This window comes from Aspergillus candidus (assembly GCF_002847045.1).
Source record: "Aspergillus candidus strain CBS 102.13 unplaced genomic scaffold BDW47scaffold_14, whole genome shotgun sequence".
NCBI classification, from domain to species: domain Eukaryota; kingdom Fungi; phylum Ascomycota; class Eurotiomycetes; order Eurotiales; family Aspergillaceae; genus Aspergillus; species Aspergillus candidus.
In genome coordinates, this window is record NW_020194019.1 from 292,215 (window position 1) to 316,656 (window position 24,442).

Here is a 24,442-nt window from a genome sequence, read left to right on the forward strand (position 1 = left end):
CTAGGATTAGCGATACATGTAGACAGTAGACTCGGTCCCTTACGCTGTCCACGGGTGTATCTCCGGTTTCCTGATCAGGCCAAACCAACTTTACTTCGACACCTTGGGGTATATCTTGAATGGCGCTTAGAGTGTGGTATGGTTGGTGTTAACACCGGCTTGATCAGCGCGGCTGAGACGCCATTCGGAGGCATTGAGATCAAGACTGTAACTATTGGGGGGTCTCATAAGTTAGCTTGATCTCAATTTTGTTCGACCTGATATATCGAAGATTAGTGAATCCGTGTAAGAATCGCCACTTGTTCCAAAAGCTGCGCCAAATGTTCGCTCTGAATAGCCGAGCGCCATCCCCGCATTGTCCCCCGCACATTCCCCCGAGGGATCTCGACACTCGCTATATTCCTCACGCACAAGTTCGATTCAACTTTGTTGACCTATTAAGCATCAGCCTGCCATGGCTGGTACGTCTCCAAATGAAACCGGCCCAGAGCCGAGATCACGAGCAATTAAACATGTGACCCGCGCGTGTATTGGTTGCCAAAGGCGCAAAACCAAATGCGATGGAGTGAAACCACAATGTGCAACGTGCTCCCTCTACAAGCAGGAATGCACGTTCTCGCAAGAGATAGACAGACGGAGGATGGCGTCAAAGGGGAGGATTTCCTTACTGGTAGCCTACGTGCAAGATCTCGAGTCTCTGCTCCTTCGTCATCAAATCCCCCTTCCGCCTAGCAGACCAAAACACTTTCTGCCTGCAGTCTCCACGTCTTCACCAGTGGATGATGCAGAGCCTATGTTGAATGCCCCGACGCAGAATGCAGACGACCAGACAGCAACTACAGTCGAGCACGGGATATCGATTGTATCAAACCAAAGTACCCCAGAAACACACGATCAACTGTCCATATCCGGAGAATCTTCATACATGAGCCCTCTGTCCGACCGGATGGGCTCATTGCAGATCGCAGAAGATGGTCAGCTACGTTTTTTCGGGCCAACGTCAAATCTACATATCTCCCATGTCGGCCCTTTCCCACTCTTCAACTCAAACATTCGGTCCGTCCATTGGAACGAAGCTCTCATTTTGAAGGCAGCTGGTGTGGGACATGATGTAGAAGGGGAATTGGAAGATCATCTCACGAATCTCTACTTTACCTGGGAGAACCCCAATATCCCTTTGGTTGACGAGGCAACATACTACCAAGAGAAAGACCGCTACCGGAGACTCAATCAACCTAGTCATCGGTACTCGGAGGTTTTGAATAATGCGATGTAAGTAGATCCTTGGGTATCATTTGCGCTTGTCGCCCTAGAAGACTTTTTTCTTTTTTTCTTTTTTTCTTTTCTTTTTTTTATCATGAGCTTGCATTGACTAGAACAACAATAGATGTGCTGTAGGGGCTGCTTTGACCTCTCGTTACTGCTCTGACTTACCAGAAGCCCTCGTCGACTTCTTTGCAACAAGATCCAAAGCTCTTCTGGAGGTCGAAATGGATTCACCGACATTGAGTACTGTGCAATCCCTTGGCATTTTGAGTGGCGTAGAGGCCCTTCTCACTAGGGATGCTCGTGGCTGGTTATACAGCGGTAAGCACGGGAAAAGCAAGTACTGTGATGGAAATTTTTACTCATAATCACTTTGCGAAGGAATGGCCATGCGCCTTGCTACAGATCTTGGTTTGCACATTGACGCTACCCCCTTCGCCGAACGTGGCTTGATGGACGTGGACGAACTTCGACTCCGTAGTTCCACATTTTGGGGTACTTATATTCATGAGCGGTGAGTCCCCGAATTCAGTGTTATAAGTTCGCAATGCTCACTATATTATCAGAATGTGGAGCCTATATGTTGGTCGCCCTGAGTCTATTGACCACTTGGATATCACCGTTCAGTTGCCCTTTCCGAGTGACTCGTGCTCAGAGGCGAACAAGACTTGGCGCCCATACATTGATGAAGACCAACAAGGTACTGCTTGGGAGGTACCTGCTAGGCTGAATGATGTTGCTCAAGCAACAATTGTCTTATGTAACAAGATGGCTTCCATACGGAAGATCTTGTAAGTGTAAGAAAGATCCGACGCCTTGAGCTCCGCTGACTAGTAGTAGGTATTGCACACCGAGAGGGAAGCCGCTTGATATGAAAAAGTTATACATTTTTGCAGTCAAGGCAAGAAACGACCTTGCTGTTTGGCTATCCTCGTTATCCGAGCCGCTCGTCGTGGATATGATGGACCTTGAACAAAAGCATCTCCCCCACGTTATGCAACTGCAGTACGTACCGAACGACCCCTTCCCCAGAGGTACAAATAGATACTGATACGGCGAAAGTATGCAATTCCATGCAGTCCGGATCATTGTCGACCAACCGTTTGCGTTCCAATCCGTCGGACGAGACGGTCTGACTGGCCAGGAAATCCAAAGCAGTCGTGAATGCTGCCACGACGCAGCATGGTCCATCACAAAGCTTGTCCAGGCGACACGTCGCCACTTCTCACTCCGGCGCGTCAACATCCAAGCTGTCCATTCGATATTTACAACGATGCTAGTCCATGTCCACAGCGCCTTTCTGTCCCCCGACTACCAAGTCCGGGATACAGCGCGCAGACAACTCGAGATTTGCTCCCAGGCCCTTGGCGAGATCGGTCAAGCGTACAAAAATGCCCTTCGGGCTTTGGAGGTCATCACTTCTATCAAGTCGGATCTTCTGCGACGAGACCTGGGCACATCTGCGATTGATATAGGTATTGACATGATTGGTCAGCCTACTTCCATGATGTCGCTGGCTCAGGTTCCATCACTTCTATTTGGGGCAGATGTTGGATCTTCCCATTCATGGTCCGCTGGATACACAGGCGGTGGAATGCTCGATGGGTTTGACATCAGGCCGGAGGGCGATTTGGAGAAGAATGCTTCTTTCACGGGCCAACTTCCTCTTCCTGGTCAATCATCATGGGAATCGCTTACGGAATCGCTTGTTACTTCTCACACCGCGGACCATCCCATCCCTTGAGGATAGCTAACGTGATTCCCCCACCGAATTGGCGCCCCCCCCCCCTGAATTGGCCACCTCTTCAAAAACGAGCATGCTTAAAGAACTTGAAGTTATTCCCAATCACCCAAACAAATGTTTTTTATTGAAGCTAATTAAGTGCAACATGTAGGACACCTGACTCTAGTATGCCCCTGAATATTATAATGAGAACCTGTTAATAGGGCGTGTCTTGGCATGCTTGAAGATAGAGATAGAGAATCTTCTATACCCTCTTCTATAGAGATTTCTGGCTGATTCTACTAGAGTATTAGATCCCTAGCCTCCTGCACGGAAATATCTTTATTTAGAGTTATTTTATAATATAATCAAGTTCTTTTTACTTATCCCTATTATTTTTAGCACAGAGTTGATGATTTTCCTTGACTAGAAAGATAGTATTATATGTAATTATCTTATAGCCCTTTCTTATCTATTATAATACTCTTTTTATAAATAAACAAGGACTTTAAGAGTCTTTTTCAAATATCTTTTTTAACAGATAAAACCTGTTTCTGAACTTAATAAACTTTATAAGAAGTTATAAATATGAAAGATATAGTTAAAGCTCCGCCGTGGCTTCCAGGAGGAAATAATGTTATAATAATATACAGCTTCTTGAGGACTTGTTAAGTATTTAATAGGCATATCCCAGCAGCAGCAAAGCTATCCTGAATCTTTCGGGGCTTAAAGATATCCTGATAAGATGTAGAACAGACCTGTAAGAAGTTAAGCTTACAGTTGCATTCGGTGCGGTTCGGTGCGGGTTCAGGGCGGGTAGGAAACAACTCGTTGCAGATTTGGTGCCTAGATTTAGACACTAAACTGACATGCATTTTTTTATAATTTAGTGTGATTTTTATTATTATAGAGTCAAATTGATCATTGCTATCTTATCACTTATATCAAATTACAATAATATACTACATCTCACGGGGAAGGGTACTCCGGAAGTTTGTTTATGTATAATCTTGGTCTATCATAAGGCATCTAGAATGAAATGTACAATTATTCCATACACTGAGTAAACATTTGGAAAACATTCCAGTCATCCGTCCCTCCATCTCTGTGCATCCACGGATTTAGGCTATCATCTGGCACAGACGGCGATGTGGGAAAGAGCTCAGAAACATCTTGCCAGTTCAGTGTTTCATGCCCACTATTGAATTCTTGCACAGAAAGGTTACCGTATGCGATATGTGGGTATGAGAGGCTCTCTGTGGGTGAAGTTTGCGTCTGGGATGGCGTTGAACTACCAGAGCTGATCTCATCGTAATCCCTAGAGGGGCGATCCTGGTCGTGATCGCTTATGTTGACAAGCCCCTGCAACAAGCTCTTTTCCGACGTGGTCATCATGAAGTGTGAACAAAGCAGATTACTCATCTGTGGCGGGTTCAATCTTTCAATTTGCTGTGCAAGGGTTGGTGGTGAAGGTGTTTCTGGGGTCTCGGTATACCCGAAATCAGGCATGGGGTCGTTTGATATTGGAGACAAGTTGTCATCGGCATGGTCTCCGATGGGATGATTTTGGATTGGAGATGTACGCTTGCGGACAGCGGCTTCTAGGAAAGTAAGGGCGATATCTGCCGACGGATACGTATCTCCAAGCTGTCGTAGAGCTTGTGCACAGCATTGAAAGTTTTCAATGGATAGCTGACGGGCTGGCGAGCTTGTAGACTCGAGCTCTGCGAAATGAGTGATGATAGCCACCTCAAGCATGCTAACGTGGACATCTGAAAGCATGCAGTCGGGGCCGACTTTTTTGGAAACGGTGTATGCCTCCGTTATTGCAGAGGCCGCGTAATGAACCCGGCACTTTGACAATTCGACCAACTCAGGAAGCGCAGAACACGTTACATCAAGCTGAGGCCGATGCAAGGTGCTCGACGCGAGATTGTATATTCCATTCAGTAAAGTCCGAAAATGGAGTATTACTTCGCTATGTCGTTTGATCTTTCCAAGAGGGCCGGATGGCAACAATATCAGAGGTTGTGGAAGCGAATTACGCCATTCTTCAAGCTCGCTGTCCCAAAGCAAAACTTCAGCACTTGTCGCAGCCGGACGCCTCGGAATCAAGGACTTCGGAGATTCATTTTCCAGCCCTTGTTCTTCTCCACAGACGGTGTACTGGCACTCAAGGATACGCGTGATACATTTACAGTATTGCGCCAAGGCGATAGTAGCTTGCGAGAGAAGCGTTCGCGTGGAAGGATCCCGGATAGCCGGGTGGGAGCCATCGCTACCGAGAAAACATTTTGTCGATAACGGGCCCGTTTCAAAGTCTGATAGCCCTAGCATAGGCTTTGTGTAACTGGTCTCCTCGATTTGAAATGGACGTCTTGTTCGAAGGGCAATAAGTCGATCTCTGATGTAACACGACCAAGATATGCGATTCCAAAGTCCCCGTTGGTACTTGATAATGTCGAGCTCGGCAGCCGTCGGGTTTGCGTCAATTGATTGTGAGATTGCCTTGGCCACACCAACGAAACGCCAGGCATCGTCATCGGAGTCATCGTCCCAGTATGTCATGAGAAGAACTGCTTGCAAGACACACATACGGTCATCTTCGCCACCAAAAGAGTAGAGCATTTTGAGTCGTTGGAACCGGGTCTTGCGGGCTTCCCGGCGATCTCTGAACCCATCCAGGGCGAGCGACTCGGCTGTTTGGAATGCAGTGGCAGCAAACATGACTGCCTGGAAAAGCAGAAAGCTAACCCCACGGCTACCAGGATAGCTCTGGTCAATGTGTATGAAGAAATCTTCGAGATTCAAGACTGGTAATACCGGATGCACAAATTGCACATAGCTCCTGAGAAGTTCGGTTCGAGTCTTTTCATCGGGAACATCGAAAACGCCCTCTTTTTGCAGGATCTTGTAGTCGTCCGAGGAAATAGATCGCGATAGGGGACTCGCATATTCTGGTAGCCATTTGCACTGATTCGTCGATTGTCCCCCCAATGATGGTGTGTCGTCCAAAGTTTCAGAATTTCTGGCAGCTAATCGAATCCAATACTCGGGGGGTTGATCTGATGATATCCTTAGCTGTCTTTTCTTTCGCAGCTATTGAGGAGCTTGGATCAAGTAGCTATCTATGCCTCCTTACCTCCCATCTCCATTGAAGGATTTGCATCCAGATCATGACTGTCTTCCCTCACGTCCCCCGGATCGTCCACCAAAGCAGCTTGCTTTATTAGCCTCGCCGACTTCTCCCTTCTATCAAGCGGGATCAAGCAAGGGACGTCGTAAAAGTGACATGAGGTACAAGGTGATCCTCGAGTAGTCACATCACACCTTATCTTTCGGTGGTGACAGCCGGAACATGCTATTCTGGACCTTTTCCGTTGCCCCTGCCTGGCTCGCGGTTGCACCCTGCATTTCACCATGACTTGTACACGAGTACGCTATACTGGGATAGGGAAGATCGCGGTCGGACGTTGCAGGATATGATGATATCCGGAGGTAGACAATCCACGAAAGATTGGCAAGGAGTGAGTAGGAGGCAAAGATAGCCAGACAATGCTGGGCCTAGTGGCTGGGGATTAGATCCCTAAAGCTCCAGGTCGAGGCTCATCTGGTTCTCCAGGGTCCCAAAATTCCATACCCGCCGGGATTGTAAACCCGAGGAATATGAGTTTAGGGCGAAATTACTACGCTGAGCCTGTTGACCGTCCTGCCTCATTGATTGAACCCCACCCGGCCGGAGACTTGGTTGTGGGCCCCTTCCCCCCACCCCCACTGGCACCCGTCGTTCCTCTTTCGCTTCCCCGCAATTCCTTGCTCGTGTCACATTTTCCCAAGATTATTCTGTACTGTGGGAAAAAGATGAATCACGTTCCAAAACGTACCAGGACCATTGAGTCTGGTGCCTGTTCACACTGTGTCAAACAGCGTGAGCGGTGTTACATTGGTGTACGCGGCATCCCTTGCTCTAATTGCCGGCGCTCGAAGGTCCGTTGCGATGGACTTGCGAGCCAAGAGTACGTATTATTGTAATCTACCTCTGGTGAACGCGCTGACACGTACCAGGCTCCAAGTCAAGAAGCGGATTCCTCCGAGAGTGTATTGTGACGGTGAGCAGATCCGCCCCGTGTCTCTCTAGTTCGGGCCTAACGGACGAGGTTGGTGCAGAAGCGCTGTTTGAATCGCAAATCCGTCGAGTAGAGCAGGAACAGGCATCCTGTCCGGTCCGCTTCACGGTACCGTTCACGGCACCGGTCACCGCGGCCGACCCTCTGGAAAATTATGTTTCCATCATCCATCAATTTCTCGGCCCTAAACCACTCGATCCGCCAGCGACGGTCAATTTTCCTCGCTTTGTGTCCGAGATCCCGAAGCATCTAGATATAAGGGACCTAGATTCCCTCGAGAGCAAAGGGGCTCTGTGTCTTCCTCCTGACCCCTTTCGAAAACAACTACTCAAAAGCTACATATTATGGGTTCACCCTCAATTGCCGATACTAGATCTCGAGAGGTTTCTGCGCGCAATTGCCGATAATGATGGCAAAAACCGCCTAAGTCTGCTTTTGTTCCACGCGGTCATGTTTGCTGCCTCGGCCTTTGTGGACATCTCGCATATCCAAAACGAAGGATACAAATCACGGACGGAGGCTCGCTATGTCCTGTTTCAGCGTGTAAAGGTGAGACTCCCACCAATGAACCCGAAGAGCGGTGACTGACAGCTCCCATAGGCGCTTCTGGACCTGAATTGCGAGGACGATGCCCTTGCGACTGTTCAAGGGCTGCTCCTATTGACCCATTGGAATGATCTCCCCACCACCGAAGGAGACGCCATTCATTGGATTGGCAAGGGGTTTTCGTTGGCAATCTCCATCGGGCTGCACAAGAACCCCGACTCTACAGTTTCATTGTCGGATAGCAGGGTATGGAGACGTACTTGGTGGGGTGTGCACAACCATGTTCAGCTGACCGCTGGTAACTTGCCATCCATGGTTAGCATGCAGAAGGAGCATGGGAAGGGGCTCCGGTTCGAAATGCCGATCATCACGTTGAATGACTTTGAGTTCTGCGTGCTTTCTCCCGAGGCTCGGGCAGTCGTGGATGACTGCGAGCTCCTATACAATATAGAGTACCAAAAGACGCAGGCTTTGGTATTTATCCAAAAAACAAGGCTTTGTCGGTTGTCACGTTTCTCGATCATCTCCAGCCGATTTAAAGGACTGGTGAACGGAAGATGCAACCCAGAGATGGAAATATGTCTGGAAACCGCCCCGACTCCGGACGAATCAGAGGAACTTCGCCGATGGCTGTTCCAGCTTCCACACGGGACGATCCCTCACTGTCCGCCTGACTTGGTACCGACTGAATGTGCAAGGAGTATTTACCTGCATCAAGCATGGCTTCGATTGCTCTATCTTGGGTCAACCTACGCCGTGCACTGCGAGGAATCGCAATCGCTGGGAGATGCTTTCGTAGACTCCGTAATGTCTTCGCATTCAAAGGCCGCCGAGCAATGTTTGATGGATATGACGGATCTTTTCGATGAGATTGATAGCTTAGACTTATCCGAGCAGTTGCCGTGTTTAGCATCACTCTTGTTGGTGTTGTCTGTGACCTTTCACAGACAGATGTTGCAGAATGGTGTGCAAAACGAGAAGACCAGGAGCTCTCGCTCGCTTCATAGGTGCTGGAATGTCATCCGAAAGCTGAAGGAAGCCTCTGAAATCGCTCGCCGTTTGACGGTAGTAGTCGAGGATGCTACCTGCGCTGACCTGTGGGAACTGCTCTCGTCAATAAACCAGTCAGGCAGGAGACCATCCCAAACACCACCTAGAAAGCGAAGGCGATGTGATTAGAAAACCTTTGGGAGAGTTCTCACGTCGTGATTTGATAGATGAATAGATAGTGTAAATTGACAGAAGCTAGGTTCAAGGCAACCAAAATCCTAAGAATGATAATTGTCAAATGGCGCAAATAAAACCCAACCCACAATATCAACATTCGGAAATCAAGGTGGAGATTATAGCAATGTAGTTTTGGAAAGTCCTCGGTGTTCCAGAAACCGAGGCTGGACAGTCTCCTGTCCAAAATGTCCCAAATGTCCCAACTCGCGCAAAACTCCATATTGCCTACTGCCGAGGACCATCCGAAGTACATTAAAATATAACAGATAATGCCGTCTTGCACCTGATTAATTTCAATTTGAATCAAACCATACGAAAGACACAATGGCGCTAATTACCACCCCCATCACGGAACTCCTTCGCATCGAGCACCCTATCCTCCTGGCGGGGATGGGTCATACAGCCGGGTCTGATCTGGTTGCTGCAGTTTCGAATGCAGGAGGGCTGGGAGTCCTTGGTGGTTTGGGATACACGCCCCAAATGCTACGCGATTCAATTCGTGAAGTAAAGCAGAAGCTTCGTCGGCCAGGTCTTCCCTTTGGTGTTGACCTCTTGCTTCCGCAGCTGGGAGGCACAGCCCGCAAGACCAACGTCGACTACACCAAGGGCCTTCTGGACGACTTGATCGAGGTCATCATCGAAGAAAAGGCGACTTTGTTTGTCTCTGCTGTGGGAGTTCCCCCCAAACGTGTGGTAGATCGGCTGCACGCTGCGGGAATCTTGTACATGGTAAGCTCAAGTGATATACCCACTACTATATAGTGCAGGAACCTAATCTATTGATCCCCTGGAAAAACAGAACATGGTCGGCCATCCCAAGGTAAGCTGCTTCCATATTGCCTCTGCGCGACAAATTTCTGACGATCAATACAGCATGTCCACAAGGCCTGCCAGGCTGGAGCAGATCTTATTTGCGCCCAGGGCGGAGAAGCAGGCGGCCACACGGGTGAAATTCCAACAAGCGTGCTCATTCCGGCCTGTATCGACGTTTGTAAACAGTACACGTCTTTTCTCACAAAGCAGCCCGTGCGTTTGGTGGCGGCGGGTGGAATCTTTGATGGTCGGGGTGTGGCCGGGGCGTTGGTCATGGGCGCTGGTGCCGTGTGGGTCGGCACTCGATTTGTGACAGCGCGTGAGTCCGCTGCTTCGAAGCTTGGCAAGAAGGCGTTAGTAGTCCTCCTTGATGGTAGATTCCAGACCGTGCTAACTAACTCATTGCTCAGAATCATTGATGCAGGGTTCGAAGACACGATGAGAAGCACGCTGTGGACGGGCCGTCCGCTACGGGCTCTTGCAACACCCTATATCCGGGATTGGGAGCTTAGCCGGCGCGAAGAGCTTGAGAAATTGCAAAACGATGGTCAGATTGTCATGGATTATGAGCTAGACAGGCTGACACATGAAGGCAAGTTGACGGACGAGATTGAAGAACAAGCTACTCAGAGGTATGTTAGAGGACCTGTCATTTGATGGCGATACTGACTCTTCTAGGCCTATGGGCTGTGGCGCCGCCATGGTTACAAAGTCAGAGCAATCTGCGAATGAAATTGTCCTCGAGATGGTAGTCGAGGCATTTGGACTCTTAAGAGCTGGTGGACAATACTTGAATGTGTCATCTAAGCTGTGAATGTTCGGCTGTTGCATAGCTTTCGATTATGCGTCTTCCTCTGTCTCCATTAGGCTGTCTAGTTCTTTTAATAGAATATAATCAATACTTGGATCACGAAGGTGTAAGCTCAAGACATATGCCCAAAGGGAAGAGAGAACACTTGGCAGAAGCCATCATATGTAAATCTCCATGGCCTATACTATGTTCTCAACAGGCGGGGCGACATGGGTATTGCAAGGATTCCGTACCATGATCCATGACAATCGATGAGTAAGACATGAATATCTTGAAAGCGAACCAGCATACCTTTACCAGTAGACTACGTTGATCAGAGCATGATGTTTGATATGTCCTAGAATGGCTATGTTGAGGCAAAGTTGACTGCAATCGATCCTCGGCCGGCAAAGTGTGTCCAGTGTCCAACTCGGCAACTCTTAAGTCGCAATTCCAGGCCGAGGTCAGTGACGACCTACAAGCAAAGAAACGAAAAGGCGAGAACCCCTTTGGAAGTACCAGAGTAATTTTCAGGTTGAATCTTTTTATGATAGAAAGCTCACTCCCGGGGAGCTTCATTGAACTGCACAGAATGCGAACAATGGCGTCTCCAAAAGTACCCATCATCATCGGTGTCGGGGAGATCAAAAACCCTTCTAGACGCAAAGAAGATGCTATCGAGCCCTTGCATCTGATGCTTGCTGCAGCTAGAGAAGCGCTATCGGATGCTTCCAGCTCTGACAAGGCCACGCTTCTCTCCAGCATCAACAGCGTGAGCGTTGTGGCGAGCTCGACGTGGCCGTACAAGAATCTCCCAACCCTTGTGTGTCAAGGATTAGGCGTTGAAGCTTTCCATACAACCTACAGCGCTTTAGCTGGAAGCTCATCCGTGCAGTTGATTGATGATACGGCTCGGCTCATTTCAACTGGCGAAGTGGAGGTTGGAATCGTCGTGGGAGGGGAGGCGATGGCGTCATGTGAGTTCCTGTCTTCAACCTGACAGACTGACATCTTTTGGATCACATTTGCAACAGCTGACGGTGCATATATTTTACAGTGAAGTCGTTCATCAAAGATGGTTCGTATCCACCGTCATGGACGACACCAGAGACCAATCAAGTCTACTACGCCAATGATACCGACATGTTGAATGGTAACTAGAGCCATCCAATTTCTTTAGGATTAGCAACGCTTACTTCCCCATCACAGGTGTTGGAAAAATTCATCGAGTAGGAGTTCCGATGCATGTCTACGCAATGTATGAGAACGGTCTGCGTGCCCAGCGAGGTCAGCAGCTCGTTGAAAACCTCGAGGAATCGGCTTCCTTGTACGGGCGATATGCCGAAATTGCGTCCAGACATCCGACAGCGTGGAACTATGGAAAGCAACCTCACACGGCGAATACTATAGGCACAATCACTGAAAAGAATAGAATGATCTGCCACCCTTGTGAGTTTCCCGAAAGGGGCTTTTCGGCATGATATGCTAACCTTCATCCCCAAAGATCCATTGCTCATGAATGCATTCAATGATGTGAACATTGCTGGTGCATGTCTTTTGACCAACACAGAGTATGCGCAACGAATGGGCATCCCACGCGAGAAATGGATATATCCCTTAGGAGGAGGAAGAGCAGAGGACTCAAACGACTGTGAGGTTCATCCGCGCAGATCCCTCACTGGATGTACCACTGATCGCATATTTGGCCTTTCTTAGTCTGGGACCGTCCCAATTTTTACTCCAGTCCAGCGATTGCGACTGCTCTTGACTCGTGTCTGAGTTCATCGGGTCTGCATCAAGATCAAATCGATCTGTTCGATTTCTACTCGTGGGTGACACAACCACCTCTCTTGAAACATTTATAATTTGCATATTCTAACCTATTCATCCCACAGGTGCTTTCCAGTTGTTCCAAAGCTGGCATGCAGTCATTTAGGTATCTCCTTCGACAATCCGCCAAAGCCAATCACCCTCATCGGCGGGTTGACCTCTTTTGGAGGCGCAGGCGCAAATTATTCCATGCATGTAAGAGCTGTCTTCTCCACTGAGCCACGTAACACCAAGCCTGACATTCTCTCCCAGGCTGTTGCAGAAATGGTCCGTCAACTACGAAAGCTGCATGGTAATGCCGGGCCCTCCAACGGCTTGCTTCTAGCCAACGGAGGTGTCCTGACCACGGAAAATGCGATTTGCGTCTCAACGCACCCCCGCAAAGCTAGCGATCCGTATCCACGCGAAGACATGGTACTGTCTCGCTCGGTCCAGTTGGCTCCGTCTATTGCCATGGACGTACAAGGGGAAGTCGTCATCGAGGTATGCGCCTTCGCTGTTTTGCAATCTTCAAACGCGTTCTAATTCGATCTTAAGACATATACCGTGGAATACGACCGGCAGAACCAACCACGGATGGGCCATATAGTGTGCCTACTGAAGGTTGATGGAAGGCGTGTCATTGCAAATCATGGTGATCCAGCGACGTTGGAGCAACTCGCAAGCTGGACCGAGGAGCCTATCGGGCGAAGTGGATATATCTGGCCGTCCTCTTCAGGGTCAGGTCAAAATTTGTTCTACTTCCGACGGAATGATAGACTGTAGCATTCATGCTCGGTCATTAGAGATTGCAATTTCCTTGATTATTCAGAACGATATGGATGTTTAACTTCCGTACAGAATCTAGCGGCTACGTTTGATGAATTTCTCGAGGTGAAAGTGCGACCAGCATTGTATGGTTCTTCCCTGCCCGCGTGGTTCATTACAGTAGTCTGAACTGAGTTAGATGCCGAAGTCGACGACGTAAATCTTGCTTGCCGCTTTTGAGATAGCTCGAGTATAGCTTACACTTGAGGCACTCGTGCCGGAATTGTAAAGCCGCGGGAAACTGAACCTTCGAGACCCCGTATATCTACCAAGTTCTCCAAATGAGGTATGACATGGGCTAGAACCGCCTCGAGAGCTGAATTGAATAGCAAAGGCCAGTTGAACTGCCACATGCTACCTCCCATGATTTCCCCGGATTTACTTTCCCCGCACTACTGTCGTTCGATCAGGGTATGGGGAAACACCCATGTCCATTTCCAATATGACGATCTAGCGTCCCTACCTGCTCCACTTCTGTGGACAATTTGACCGATGGCCGAGGCCATGGCTGTTAAGAACATGGTTTTGAGTTCTGCAGTTCCAGCTATGTGAGCGTAATGGATTAGTTGCTGTCTGAAAAAGCCAACGGGAGTCACACAGTGTCAAAGTGACGAAGGCAAATTCATCTCCACTTACTAGACTCAATACTCATCTTTCGACATAAATAGTCTACCACTCGCTGAAATAGCAAACTCGGAGATCTTTGTTCATCGTGGTCTACCAAAGCATATCTACAATGGTTATACCAAATATAAAATCTGAAAAGTCTTCGAGTATCGAGGACCTCGAACAAGCCAACCAACCACCCAGCAACCATGTCGACTGCGACGAAGAATATTCGGTCCCAGAGCAGTGCAAAATCATCCATCGCATTGATCGCCGGCTAATTTCAATGTGCGGACTTGCCTTTTGTCTGTCATTGATTGATAGGACAAACCTCAGCATGGCCGCTGTGGCTGGGTAAGTTGTCAAAGTCTACCAGGACACGCCGAATAGCGGAATTTACAAACATCAAACAGCATGACAAAGGATCTAGAGCTCTTTGGCGAGCGATATGTACGTGTCCACGCTCCGATCCCTTCTACGTTATGGGTTGGTCATTAACTAATCGCATGTAGTCGATCATTATCCTGGTTTTCTTCATTCCATATGTAATCATGCAACCTCCAATGACTGTTGTCACGCGAAAAATCGGTCCAAGAATCTTCCTAGGCGCTATCATAATGTCATGGGGGGCATTATTAGTCGTCAGTTCACGACCCTAGGGCAAAAGGCTAGACGATATGATGTTTCTCTGACTATCTCTATAGGGAATGGGATTCGCGAATAACTGGAAACATATTGCTGCTTGCCGTGTGCTGCTGGGCGCTTTGGAGGCTGGTAAGTTCATACTTGTTCTGCACACAGTTTGAGATCGAGAGCCTGAAAGCTGACATTGGTTGTAGGATACTTCCCCGGTTGTGTATATCTGCTGTCTAGCTGGTATGTCCGCTGTAAGTACCAATCGTGATGGAACCAAGCTACTGGTACCTGACAGAATAACAGACGAAGTTCAACAACGGTTCTCGTTTTTCTACCTGTTTGGCTGCGTCTCATCCGCATTGGCCGGCATCTTGGCTTATGGCTTGTCCCAGATGGACGGAATCCAGGGGATACAAGGCTGGCGCTGGATTTTCATCATGGAAGGAGTTGTATGTGGAGCTCTCTCCGAATCTTATTGATAACGAGCCTAACTATTTCAAGATCTCAGGTATCGTGGGTGTTCTGACCATTCTTTTCCTGGTCGATTTTCCCGACAAAGCCCACAGATCATTCAAGTTTCTCAGCGAGAAGGAATGTGCATTCATTATCCGACGTATCAATCGAGATCGAGCGGATGGCGATGCAGAAGCTTTCAGCATGAAAAATTTCCTAATGCCAGCCTTGGACCTCAAAATCTGGGGCTTTGCGATGATATTCTTGTGAGTACCACACTGTTTCTTTCCTTGTTTCCTGAGCATAGCATTGACAGAGTGACAGTTGTATTACCACCAACACCTATGCAATCTCCTATTTTCTCCCTATCATTCTTCAACAAGGAATGGGATACGGCGTCGCTGCCTCGCAATGCCTCGTCGCACCACCATTTGGTCTCGCTGCCATCTTGATGTTTGCAACATCCTGGGTGGGTGATAAATACCGCATGCGCGGTCCCATCTTGGCCTTGAATGCTTTAGTTGGCATCGTCGGGCTTCCAATCATGGGGTTTGCAGAAAGCAACGCTGCCAGATATGTTGGTGTTTTTCTGGCTGTAGCGGGCGCCAACGCGAATGTGCCTGCTTCCATGGCCTATCAAGCTAATAACGTACGAGGACAGTGGCCTCGTGCGTTTTCTAGTGCTACCCTTGTGGGCTTCGGAGGTATTGGTGGCATTGTGAGCAGCTTGGTGTTCCGAGAACAAGACGCGCCTGTGTATCGGTTAGGAATGTGGACAACCATTGTGTGAGTGTTCTTTTTTCCGTCGCTAGAGAGAGGTACAATGGCGCTGATCAGTAATGTGTAGTTGCAACATTTTGATTTTGCTTATTGTGGCATCGTTGTCTCTCTGGTTCCGTTATTCAAACAAACAGGCTGATGAGGGAAAGAAGACCATTGAGGGTTCAGCGGATTTCAGATATACGATTTGAGCGTTCATTTTGCGGACTGTTTCGACACAAGTACTTGTTACTTCACAATATTTGACTCTCCAGAGGAGACTTCCGTGAGCATTAACAGTGGAGTTCGTTCCCTAGGACCCGAGGCTTGACTTGTCCTACCTAGTCAGCAATCGAAGACACTTGGTATTTGTGATTGATCTTGGATTGATTGGCAGAATATAGATGATTCCAATCTTATAAACACCGTCCATGCTAATCGGCCCTATGCCCAATTTCAAACGCCCCAGAGCCCATGCCCGTAGATGTGCCTTGATGTATGCTCCAAAACAAAAACATATTACATCACACTCATCTTCGACGATCCGGGATGCAGAGGATATCATCCAGTTCATAGCGTGCCCGTTCTGCCCGTTTGTCGCCTCTTCTCTCGTCATCCGCTCTTGTTCGGTCCTTCGATTCGCCTCATGGCGCTCAAGACCAGCCAGATCCCCAAGTTCTTGCTCTGGCTAGTTTACATGAGACTTCAATACAGATGATGCCACTTTGCCCCTCTTGCCTAGTACTTTACTCGTGAGCGCCCGCCTACGTCAGGCTTGCTACATGGCTTGGGGACTTCTATGACATATCTTATTCTATGACCTTATTGGTTATTGTGCTTTACTTGCTAGTTGCGCGATATTCTAAAAAAGAAGAGAAATATAGAAGCCTTCCTCTACCTTGACTTCGGGCCCATGATTTCAGGTTCAAACACATCCCACTGATTTGGCTATGCACTTGGCATCACTTCAATTGGCCTCTCGGGTTTGGCTATAATAGGTCACCTGTTGTTCGGTTGTAAACTATAGCGTCAAATAGAGCCCGTTCGCGCTAGAGTTGCATACATTCATAAAATCAACGTGAAACGTGATAAGAAGGAAACGAAAAAAAAAAAAAAGAAAAAGAAAAGAGAAAAGAAATATACATATTAAGAACAATTAGAGGCAAAGAACATCACTGCGATCGCACCGCATTCTCCTTGATTACCCCCCTATCACCAGCGCCACCCATCTGCCACAACCAGACGCCCTCAACCGCCCACGCGACGGCGCTCGCATGACGTCCGACAGCGCCTTGCAAGCCGGAGCCGACTTGCCCCTCTGACGAGGACCCACGGCGGTCGGACGCCCGGCGCGAGGTCGGACCGGTCGTCGAGCCGTCCGCTTCGTTCAGCATGGCGGGCACGACGCGCTCGTTCTCGATCACCCCCCACAGACCTTCCACGAGCGGGGTGCCGCGTTCGCCGAGCTGCCCTTTGCCTAGCCGGTACAGGATGCGGCCGAGGACTTGCCAGGCGATGCAGCGCTGGGCGGGGAAGGAGGAGCGGCCCAGGATGGCTAGCTCCGGGACGGTGTAGCCTGCGGCGTGGGGGTCTTTGCCGTGGTGGTGGAGGCCGAGCGAGGTGGGGAGTGCTAGGGCGGTGCGCGGGGCGAGCACGGTGCCGAGGAGGGAGAAGCGTAGGTCGGCGGGGTGAACGGCCTCGGCTTCGCTGGCGGGGTGGTAGGCGGAGGTGACGTCGGGGCTGTCGGTGGAGGCTGGGGGCGGTTGCAGCCAGTCTAGGGCGGAGGGGTTGTGCGAGATGTTGGGGAAGTAGTGGGTTTGAAGGTCGGTGAGGAAGGACGGTGAGTTTGGGTCGAGATTGGGGGCTTGCGAGGCCTGGGGCGGGGTGGGGAAGTGTAGGTCGGCTGGTAGTGCTGCTTCGGCTGCTGCTCGTAGGTCCGGGGGGAGCTGTGAGGGTGGCAGGTCGTCTCGGCTGGATGTGGTGTTTGTTGCTGCTGCTGCTGCCGCTGCGACTGATGCTTTTGCAGGGGGAGAAGGGAGGGGAGGGTTCTTCGGAGCGAGCGATTCCACCTCGGGGGGTGTCGCTGTTGTCGCGGGTTGTGTTTGTCCCTTCTGGTCTGTGTCCCCGGTGGATTGACGGTCCGTCGAGTCTGCGGGAGAGTCCCCGGAACCGTCGATGCGTGCCCGGCGCAGGAATCGCTCGAGAAGCCCCGTGTCCAGCGATTCCATCAGTTCCTCTCGTTCCCGTTCGATCTGCTCCGTCGACATGGCCTGCAGCTGGCGTCGATTCTGGTCATCGATCGCCGCTTTCTCCTCCGACACGGGTGGCGGAGAAACCTCCGAGGCCTTCTCCACCTTCTCCGCCTTCCCCTGCTGTCGCTGTTTAAAGGCAGATGTTTTGACCCGACGACGTGGGGCGGGGAATCCGGTAGTGGAGGGCGCTTTCAGCGTCGGCGGGGCCGGGGCAGCCGCGGGGGAGCGTTCACGAATCTCACCGATCATGCCAGGGATGGCGACCGAAGAGGAATCGGGGACATTCTCGTCGTCAGAGTCGAGGTCAATGACAAAGCGCTCACCACGAAAGGCCATGGTGGGGGAGTCTGCAGGTGAGGATGAAAAATGAAGCTGTCGATGCCAGTGAGATGAAGATGACGATCTGGAGTGGGCCATATTACGTCAGGGATGAGTCAGCATGCGGCTCAAAAGGTAAACCACACGCTAGTCCAGACGCAGCCTAGTGTGAATCCAGATGGACTAACCCAAATAGGCAAGGCAGGTGGGATGATCCGACTGCCCGATCGGGAAAGGCCTCGATCAACTTCACTTCTTCCTCTTCTCTCTTTGTCTTTTGTATCTTCTTCTTCTTCTTCTCTTGTCTTTCCTGTCTCTCGGCTCATTCCCACGTCTCTATCTCTGTCTCCTCACGGCGGAGATCCTCTGTTTCATTGACTGATTGCAAAGGTAATGACAGGATGGTCGAGAGGAGATCAGACGGGCCCTCATCTCCGGGTCCTGATATTGACTTGGCTCTGTTGGCTCTGATGAATGGACGCGATATTGATACAGAACTGGACTAACTGATGACTTTCCACAGGTCGCTTTCCTTTCTTCCCTCTCTCTCCCTCTCTTTTTCTCCTTCTTTTCCACTTTCCTTCTCCCTTCTCTCCCCATTCTTCCCATCTCTCTCTCTTTCTCTCTCTCTCTCCACATCTCGTCCCTTGGTCCCTGTGGTCCCTTTCTACTTGGCTTCCCCATCTCGAGCTAGGGTTTTCCTCTGCTCTCCATCTCCGGTTCTCTCTCGCGTCTCTTCTTTCAATTTTCCCCCTTTCTTCTTCCTTCACTGGTGTTTCCATCCGTGCCATCCCCATTCCCACGCCAATCAATCCACCACACCGAACCTTTTTATTCCCACCACAGAAGAATCCAAAAAGAAAATCGGACAAATTACTCAAGCAGAATATTGAAAAGATACCAAAATTTTGGAAAAAGAAAGAAAAAAAGAAAGAACTAAGCCCACCACCACAGCTCGATCCATCAATCCCCTCCATGCTGCTCCGCCATCATCCTCTCTGAGCTGGTTCTTGTTCACCATGTCCCCGGAGCCGTCGAATTTGACGGCTCAGGACGATCTTGAGGCGCGTTCCTCCCTCGACTCCCACCCCCGTGAATCTCGCCCCCGTCGGTCACGTCGCAAGAAGGACGACGAACCGTCCGCCCGACCTAAGGACAGGAAAGAGGAGAAGAAGGAAGAGAAGGAAAAGGCCAAGGACAGGGATCCCGATCGGAAGGAGGACAAGGAGAATCATCCCGACAAGGAACCCAAACGCGGTAATCGTCGTCCCCGGGACAAATCCGCCTCCACCTCCACCTCCACCTCCACCTCCGCCAACAACCCGGCCGCGTCCTCCCATTCTCGCAAAAAACCCAAGTTGGAGGAGGAGGCGGTCGTCGACCACGTCCGCAGCCCGCCGCGTCCCCTTCCGTCCGCCAGCCCGGCACCCCCCGGTCCCGGCGCGCCCCAGTCCCTACCTCCCCACCACCTCCGTCCGCCCCTGCTATCCTCCTCCCTCCCCCTGGCGTCGTATCCCGCGCCCTCCTATCCGACCACCATGGCGCCCGCCGGGGCCCCCCAACCGCCGCCCCCCGCGCGCCCACACTCCCAACCCGCGCCGCCGCCACCCACGCGCACCAGCGGTCAGAACTTTGATCCCATCCGCTCCGCCTTTGACACCGCGTCGCCCGCCCGGACGCCAACCCACACGCCGGCCCCCATGACCGCGTTCAGCCCTCCGGCGCGTGCCGTCTCCCCGCGGGCCCCCTTCCGCGCCAGCGCCTCGCCCTCCATCGCCAGCATTATCGACCCGCCCCTGCCGCCGGCCAACGCCTCCCCGCCCATCTACGCGCCCCGGCCCTACGCCTCCCCCGGTCGGGGTCCGTCCGCCTATCCGCCGTCGCCCGCCCCCGCCCCGATCGCCCACACGCCGCCCCAGTTCCCGTCCTCCACCACCACCACGACCGCGTCCCCCCCCTACGCGCACCGCTCCCCCTACGGTCCGATCCCCCCGCATCCTCCCCCGCCCGCCCCGGAGTCGCGCCCCGTGCCCTCGCCCGCCCCCGCGCCCGCGCCCGCGCCCGCGCCCTCGCCCCCCCAACAGCCGGCCCCCACCCACACCCCGGCGCCGGCAGCGACTCCGACAGCAGCCCCGGCCCCAACTTCGGCGGCGCCGTCCGAACCCCGGGCCCCCGCCTCGCCGGAGCCGACCCCGATGGATGTGGATGCGGAGCCAGTGACGGGGTCGAAGGCTCCCAAGAAGGAGCCCAAGGGCAGCGCGACCGCGCCGTCATCCAACGCGCCCTCCCCCAAGGCCGCCCGCCCCTCGCGAGAAGCGCCCCCGCCCCTGCCCCAGGGGTCGGGGTTGATCTCCAACGCCCTGTTCGGGGTCGACGACGGGGGCGCGACGGACGAGTCCACCTCGCGGCGCCACCCCAGTATCGTCCTGCATATCCCGCTGCAGACGGGGGCGGGCAATCACATCGTGAACTTTGCCCGCCTGGCGGAGGAGCAGTACGGCTTTGCCGCCTTGCACCCCCGGCTGGCCGCTCACAAGGAGCGCCTGGCCCGCGTGGCCGCCGCTGGCGCCGCGCTCGAGCGGCAGGATCGACCCGGTCGCGGCGGTGGTCTCTCGGCGGGCGAGAGCGCCGATGAAGATCTAAGCCTGGAGATGGACCGGGAGAGCGACCTGGACGGCGAGACGGGCTCCGCGGCCGCCGCCGCCCGCGCCAACGGCACCGACGCCGCGGACGGCCAGAAGAAACGCCGCCGGAAGAAGATGGAGGAGTATGACCGAGACGATCCCTTTGTGGATGACAGCGAGCTGGCCTGGCAGGAGAGTGCTGCCGCCAGTAAGGATGGATATTTCGTCTACAGCGGACCGCTGGTCCCCGAGGGGGAGAAGGTGCAAGTCGAACGGTTAGTCTTCTTTATTCTACGTGACCATGGGCAAGTTCGAACCCTTGGCTAACGCGACTCCCACAGCGCGGATGGCACCATCAAACGTGGCCGAGGCCGCGGACGTGGTGGTCGCAGTCGCGGACCACCGGCTGCGCCGCATCAGGTCCCCTTGGCCGCTGCCTCCGTCCCCATTTCCCAAGAGACCGGTCTCCCGCTCCGCGGCCCGGGCTCCCGCGGCGGCAGCACGACGCGTCGGCCGCGCCCGCGTCCCCGCAAGTCCCAAGCCGACGATGCGGACAAGTCGGGCGGCGGGTCGACCCCGTCCCAGGGTCGGGGCGGGGGCACGGCGGGCCGTGGGGGTGGATCAGCAGGGTCGCGCAGCAGCAAAACCCCGTCGATGGTCGAGCTGGCGCCGCGACCGAACATCGCCCCGGCGCCCCCGGGGCCCAGTCCTTTGGCCGGGTCCGAAGTGATGTCGAAGTAATGGCATATCTTCTTTTTTTTTCTTCATTTTCTCCAGTTCATTCTCATTGTTCCTGGACAGATGGTGTTCGACCACGTCCTTTGTATGATCGCGCTGTCTCTTTCACGTTGGCGTTGTCGGCATCGGGAAACCGGAGGGTGGGACGCCAGTCGACAGGAGACAGTCTCTTCCCGGCGTGTTTCCATCGTGTAATTTGTGGTGTCATTTTTACCATCCATTCTATATGTTTTATTCCATAGTTTTCTCTCCCATGGCCTGTGATTCCTGTTTGGTGCGTCCCTTCATACTGTGTTATTTTCCCTTCGCATCTGCCGGAGTGATGCTTGATTCTCTTCCTGTCTGCTATATCGATCTGACTTCAACCTGGACTTTAGCTTTGCTGGCAATCCAACCATTATCATTTTCTTCCTGCTGTCCCAGAAGTCGTTTTAGATATGAAGAAACAAGGCGATTTTCTTTTTTTTAGAGAAAACAAAGAAATACGACTGATATGTATGTATGGATAGAGGTATGTATAGAAAAAAGCTCTCTCATCGTATATGGTCAAAAAGAAAAAGATAAAAAGATGAAAAGAAACAAAAACAAAGACAGATGCAAAAGTTCCAGCCCTAACATCTGTCCTGTACAGGTAGGAGATACACAAAATGTATGCCCTGGACGTAGGCTGCTTGCTATTGAGAAAGAAACCATCCGCAATAAGGGGAGTCAAAGGGAGAAAAAGACGAGAAGAAAAGTAGTGAAATGAAAAGGTAGAGAAAAGAAAAAAAAGGGGAAAAAAAAGGGGGGAAAGTGAAATGACCATCTCGTAATGAGTACGAACGAACGAATTTGAATACGCCTTGCTGATGCAAAAAGTCGTCTGGGGTTCATGTCATGGTAAGTAGTTCATGGTCCAGCGCTGGGACGTGGGATCCGTCCATACCCACATCACATCACAAACATCATATCACGTCCATACTAATATCCATACCGACATCAACGTGTGGAGATGGAGATGAAAAAAAAGAAATGAAAGAAAAGAAATGGAAAGACAAGAGTGGGAAAAGGAAGAAGGCTAGATTCCTCGCGACCACCCGTTACCAGATGAGGTGGGCGGCGGAGGCGGCGGGCCGCTCGGGGGTGGGGCCGCCCGCACGGGCAGCGTCGATGTCTGCAGGGGTAGACGCGCGTGGGGATTATGCGAGCTGGATCGCGAACCCCGCGAGACGTGTCCGGGCGAACCCACGGCTGAGGTAGGACCCCCGAGGCCGTGGCGCGAGGGGCGGCGGCCGGAGCGACCGTCGTCCTCGCGGGTCTCCAGGGACAGGTGCTCGAGGGCGATGCGGGGCGGGGAGCGCGCCGACCGCATAGGTCGTGGTGACTGGGTGGACGGGCGGTAGGCGGGCCGGTCGGGGACCATGTTGACCGGGATCTCCTCGGGGGCGCGGGGCGAAGGATGGGGCGGGGTGCGCCCGGGGGTCCCGGAGCCAGACTTGGATTTGGACGACTGCTCCTCCTTCAGGGACTTGGGGGGCGGGGGCGCCAGGTAGGATTTTCGGTTGTGTCGTTCCATCATGCTGATAGCCCACTCCTGAAGGTCGACGGGGGTGCGTTTGGCCGCCTGCAAGAAGGCGTCTTTGTCCTGGAAGGTGTTAATAGACGGAGAAGGAGCAGAGGGGAGCGGAGGAGACATACATAAAGTTCACGCGGAGTGGGACGTTCGTCGGATTTCTTGAGGAGACACTTGGCGACGAACTCGTGCAGGATCGGGGGAAAGGCATCGCTCTTGGGCAGCTTGGGGGCAGGTTCGTGAACGATCTGCTGGAGTAGGTCGAGGATGCCCATGGGGCCGGCACTGGCGCGGTCGCCGGCGGACGAGTCGGAGGAATCGAAGGGGAAGCGGCCGACGGCCATCTCCATGACGGTCAGGCCGACGCTCCAGACGTCAGAGCGGACGGTGTAGGCGCCACCCTGGATACGTTCGGGGGCCATGTAGGTGGAGGTCCCGACGAAGGTATCGGCGATGGAGTTGACGGTCTCGGTAGCGACACCAAAGTCACAGAGCTTGATATTGCCGCGGGAGTTGACAAGGATGTTGGAGGGTTTGATATCGCGGTGCATGATGCGGTGGGCTTCGTACAGGTAAACCAAGCCGGCCAGAACGGATTCGGTGATCTTGCCTAGGACATCGACACGGACGGGACCGAAGTCTTTGGAGATGCGATCGAGGGAGCTATACGGGGATGAGTTGGATGCCCGGGGGGGGAAAAGTTGGAGGAGAAGAAGAAGGAGGAGATACCCGCAATCCATATATTCCATACACAAGACGATATCGCGGGCTTCGTTCTGGAAGGCGCCATAGAAGGTGACGATGCTGGAGGAGTTGCAATCATGGCCGACCTGCAGTTCGCGGAGGATCTGTTTGCGAACGTTTTCTTTGGCGTCGACGCGAATGATCTGAACAGTCAGTCTATCGCGAATATATAAATGTACATAGAGAGAGAGAAAGAGAGATACCTTTCGGGCCATGACGACGTTGGTGGAGGCATGCTTGACCTTGGAGACGGTCCCTCCATTACCCGCTCCCAGTTCCTTGAGGGTGATCAAATCCTCACTGCGCAGATCAAGACGAAACTCTAGACCAATTTCCAAAGTATCTGTGCGGTTCGCATCGGCAGGAGCCCCCGTTCCTGGAAGATCCTGATCGGAGGCATTGGCGGCGGGTTTGGGAGCGGCATTGAGGGCGAGACCTTTGACATTCTTGCGCTTGAGCGTACGGGCTTTGAATTGGTCGGCCATGGTGAGCCTGGAATAAGAAAACCGAAACCGAGGGGAGACAGAAGAGGAAGACCGAGGGGAGAGAGAGAGGTGAAGAAGAAAGAAAGAAAGAAAGAAGAAAGAAGAAAGAAGAAAGAAGAAAGAAGATGAGGGGAGAAATGAGGTGG

The 24,442-nt window shown here is 52.2% G+C and overlaps 9 protein-coding genes across 9 annotated transcripts; 6 read left to right on the top strand and 3 right to left on the bottom strand.

Annotated features, from left to right (window-relative positions):
• Nucleotides 1–454: 454 nt before the first annotated feature.
• Nucleotides 455–3,098, top strand: BDW47DRAFT_130976 (transcription factor domain-containing protein; the record flags this gene model as incomplete). The annotated part of the gene is made up of 6 exons (XM_024817215.1): nt 455–1,272; nt 1,388–1,587; nt 1,648–1,780; nt 1,833–2,057; nt 2,107–2,271; nt 2,329–3,098. The coding sequence occupies 6 exons, from the start codon at nt 455–457 to the stop codon at nt 3,008–3,010; spliced, it is 2,223 nt and encodes a 740-aa protein (XP_024673351.1). The 3' UTR covers nt 3,011–3,098.
• Nucleotides 3,099–6,850: 3,752 nt separating this feature from the next.
• Nucleotides 6,851–8,841, top strand: BDW47DRAFT_130978 (transcription factor domain-containing protein; the record flags this gene model as incomplete). Its single annotated transcript, XM_024817216.1, has 4 exons — nt 6,851–7,005; nt 7,055–7,098; nt 7,157–7,665; nt 7,717–8,841. 4 exons carry the CDS (start codon nt 6,851–6,853, stop codon nt 8,839–8,841), a joined length of 1,833 nt encoding a protein of 610 aa, XP_024673352.1.
• A 372-nt stretch (nt 8,842–9,213) lies between these two features.
• BDW47DRAFT_116680 (nitronate monooxygenase) lies at nt 9,214–10,516 on the top strand (the record flags this gene model as incomplete). The annotated part of the gene is made up of 5 exons (XM_024814969.1): nt 9,214–9,618; nt 9,689–9,709; nt 9,763–10,055; nt 10,113–10,334; nt 10,381–10,516. The coding sequence occupies 5 exons, from the start codon at nt 9,214–9,216 to the stop codon at nt 10,514–10,516; spliced, it is 1,077 nt and encodes a 358-aa protein (XP_024673353.1).
• Nucleotides 10,517–11,093: 577 nt separating this feature from the next.
• On the top strand, nt 11,094–13,087 carry BDW47DRAFT_116681 (uncharacterized protein; the record flags this gene model as incomplete). The annotated part of the gene is made up of 8 exons (XM_024814970.1): nt 11,094–11,469; nt 11,555–11,556; nt 11,656–11,941; nt 11,997–12,143; nt 12,209–12,320; nt 12,388–12,517; nt 12,575–12,805; nt 12,860–13,087. The coding sequence occupies 8 exons, from the start codon at nt 11,094–11,096 to the stop codon at nt 13,085–13,087; spliced, it is 1,512 nt and encodes a 503-aa protein (XP_024673354.1).
• Nucleotides 13,088–13,865: 778 nt separating this feature from the next.
• Nucleotides 13,866–15,795, top strand: BDW47DRAFT_130979 (major facilitator superfamily domain-containing protein; the record flags this gene model as incomplete). The annotated part of the gene is made up of 9 exons (XM_024817217.1): nt 13,866–14,089; nt 14,149–14,185; nt 14,248–14,376; nt 14,440–14,509; nt 14,575–14,622; nt 14,675–14,820; nt 14,873–15,090; nt 15,149–15,610; nt 15,672–15,795. 9 exons carry the CDS (start codon nt 13,866–13,868, stop codon nt 15,793–15,795), a joined length of 1,458 nt encoding a protein of 485 aa, XP_024673355.1.
• Nucleotides 15,796–16,749: 954 nt separating this feature from the next.
• On the bottom strand, nt 16,750–18,171 carry BDW47DRAFT_130980 (RPAP1 family protein; the record flags this gene model as incomplete). The annotated part of the gene is made up of 1 exon (XM_024817218.1): nt 16,750–18,171. One exon carries the CDS (start codon nt 18,169–18,171, stop codon nt 16,756–16,758), a length of 1,416 nt encoding a protein of 471 aa, XP_024673356.1. The 3' UTR covers nt 16,750–16,755.
• A 291-nt stretch (nt 18,172–18,462) lies between these two features.
• Nucleotides 18,463–19,525, bottom strand: BDW47DRAFT_103494 (uncharacterized protein). Its single transcript, XM_024812087.1, has one exon. The coding sequence runs from the start codon at nt 19,128–19,130 to the stop codon at nt 18,582–18,584; it is 549 nt and encodes a 182-aa protein (XP_024673357.1). The 5' UTR covers nt 19,131–19,525; the 3' UTR covers nt 18,463–18,581.
• Nucleotides 19,173–21,518, top strand: BDW47DRAFT_124657 (uncharacterized protein; the record flags this gene model as incomplete). Its single annotated transcript, XM_024816292.1, has 2 exons — nt 19,173–21,052; nt 21,119–21,518. The coding sequence occupies 2 exons, from the start codon at nt 19,173–19,175 to the stop codon at nt 21,516–21,518; spliced, it is 2,280 nt and encodes a 759-aa protein (XP_024673358.1).
• A 480-nt stretch (nt 21,519–21,998) lies between these two features.
• On the bottom strand, nt 21,999–24,371 carry ste7 (MAP kinase kinase Ste7). Its single transcript, XM_024817219.1, has 4 exons — nt 24,015–24,371; nt 23,797–23,954; nt 23,193–23,730; nt 21,999–23,139 (listed from the first exon to the last, which is right to left on the bottom strand). The coding sequence occupies exons 1-4, from the start codon at nt 24,294–24,296 to the stop codon at nt 22,573–22,575; spliced, it is 1,545 nt and encodes a 514-aa protein (XP_024673359.1). The 5' UTR covers nt 24,297–24,371; the 3' UTR covers nt 21,999–22,572.
• Nucleotides 24,372–24,442: the final 71 nt, after the last annotated feature.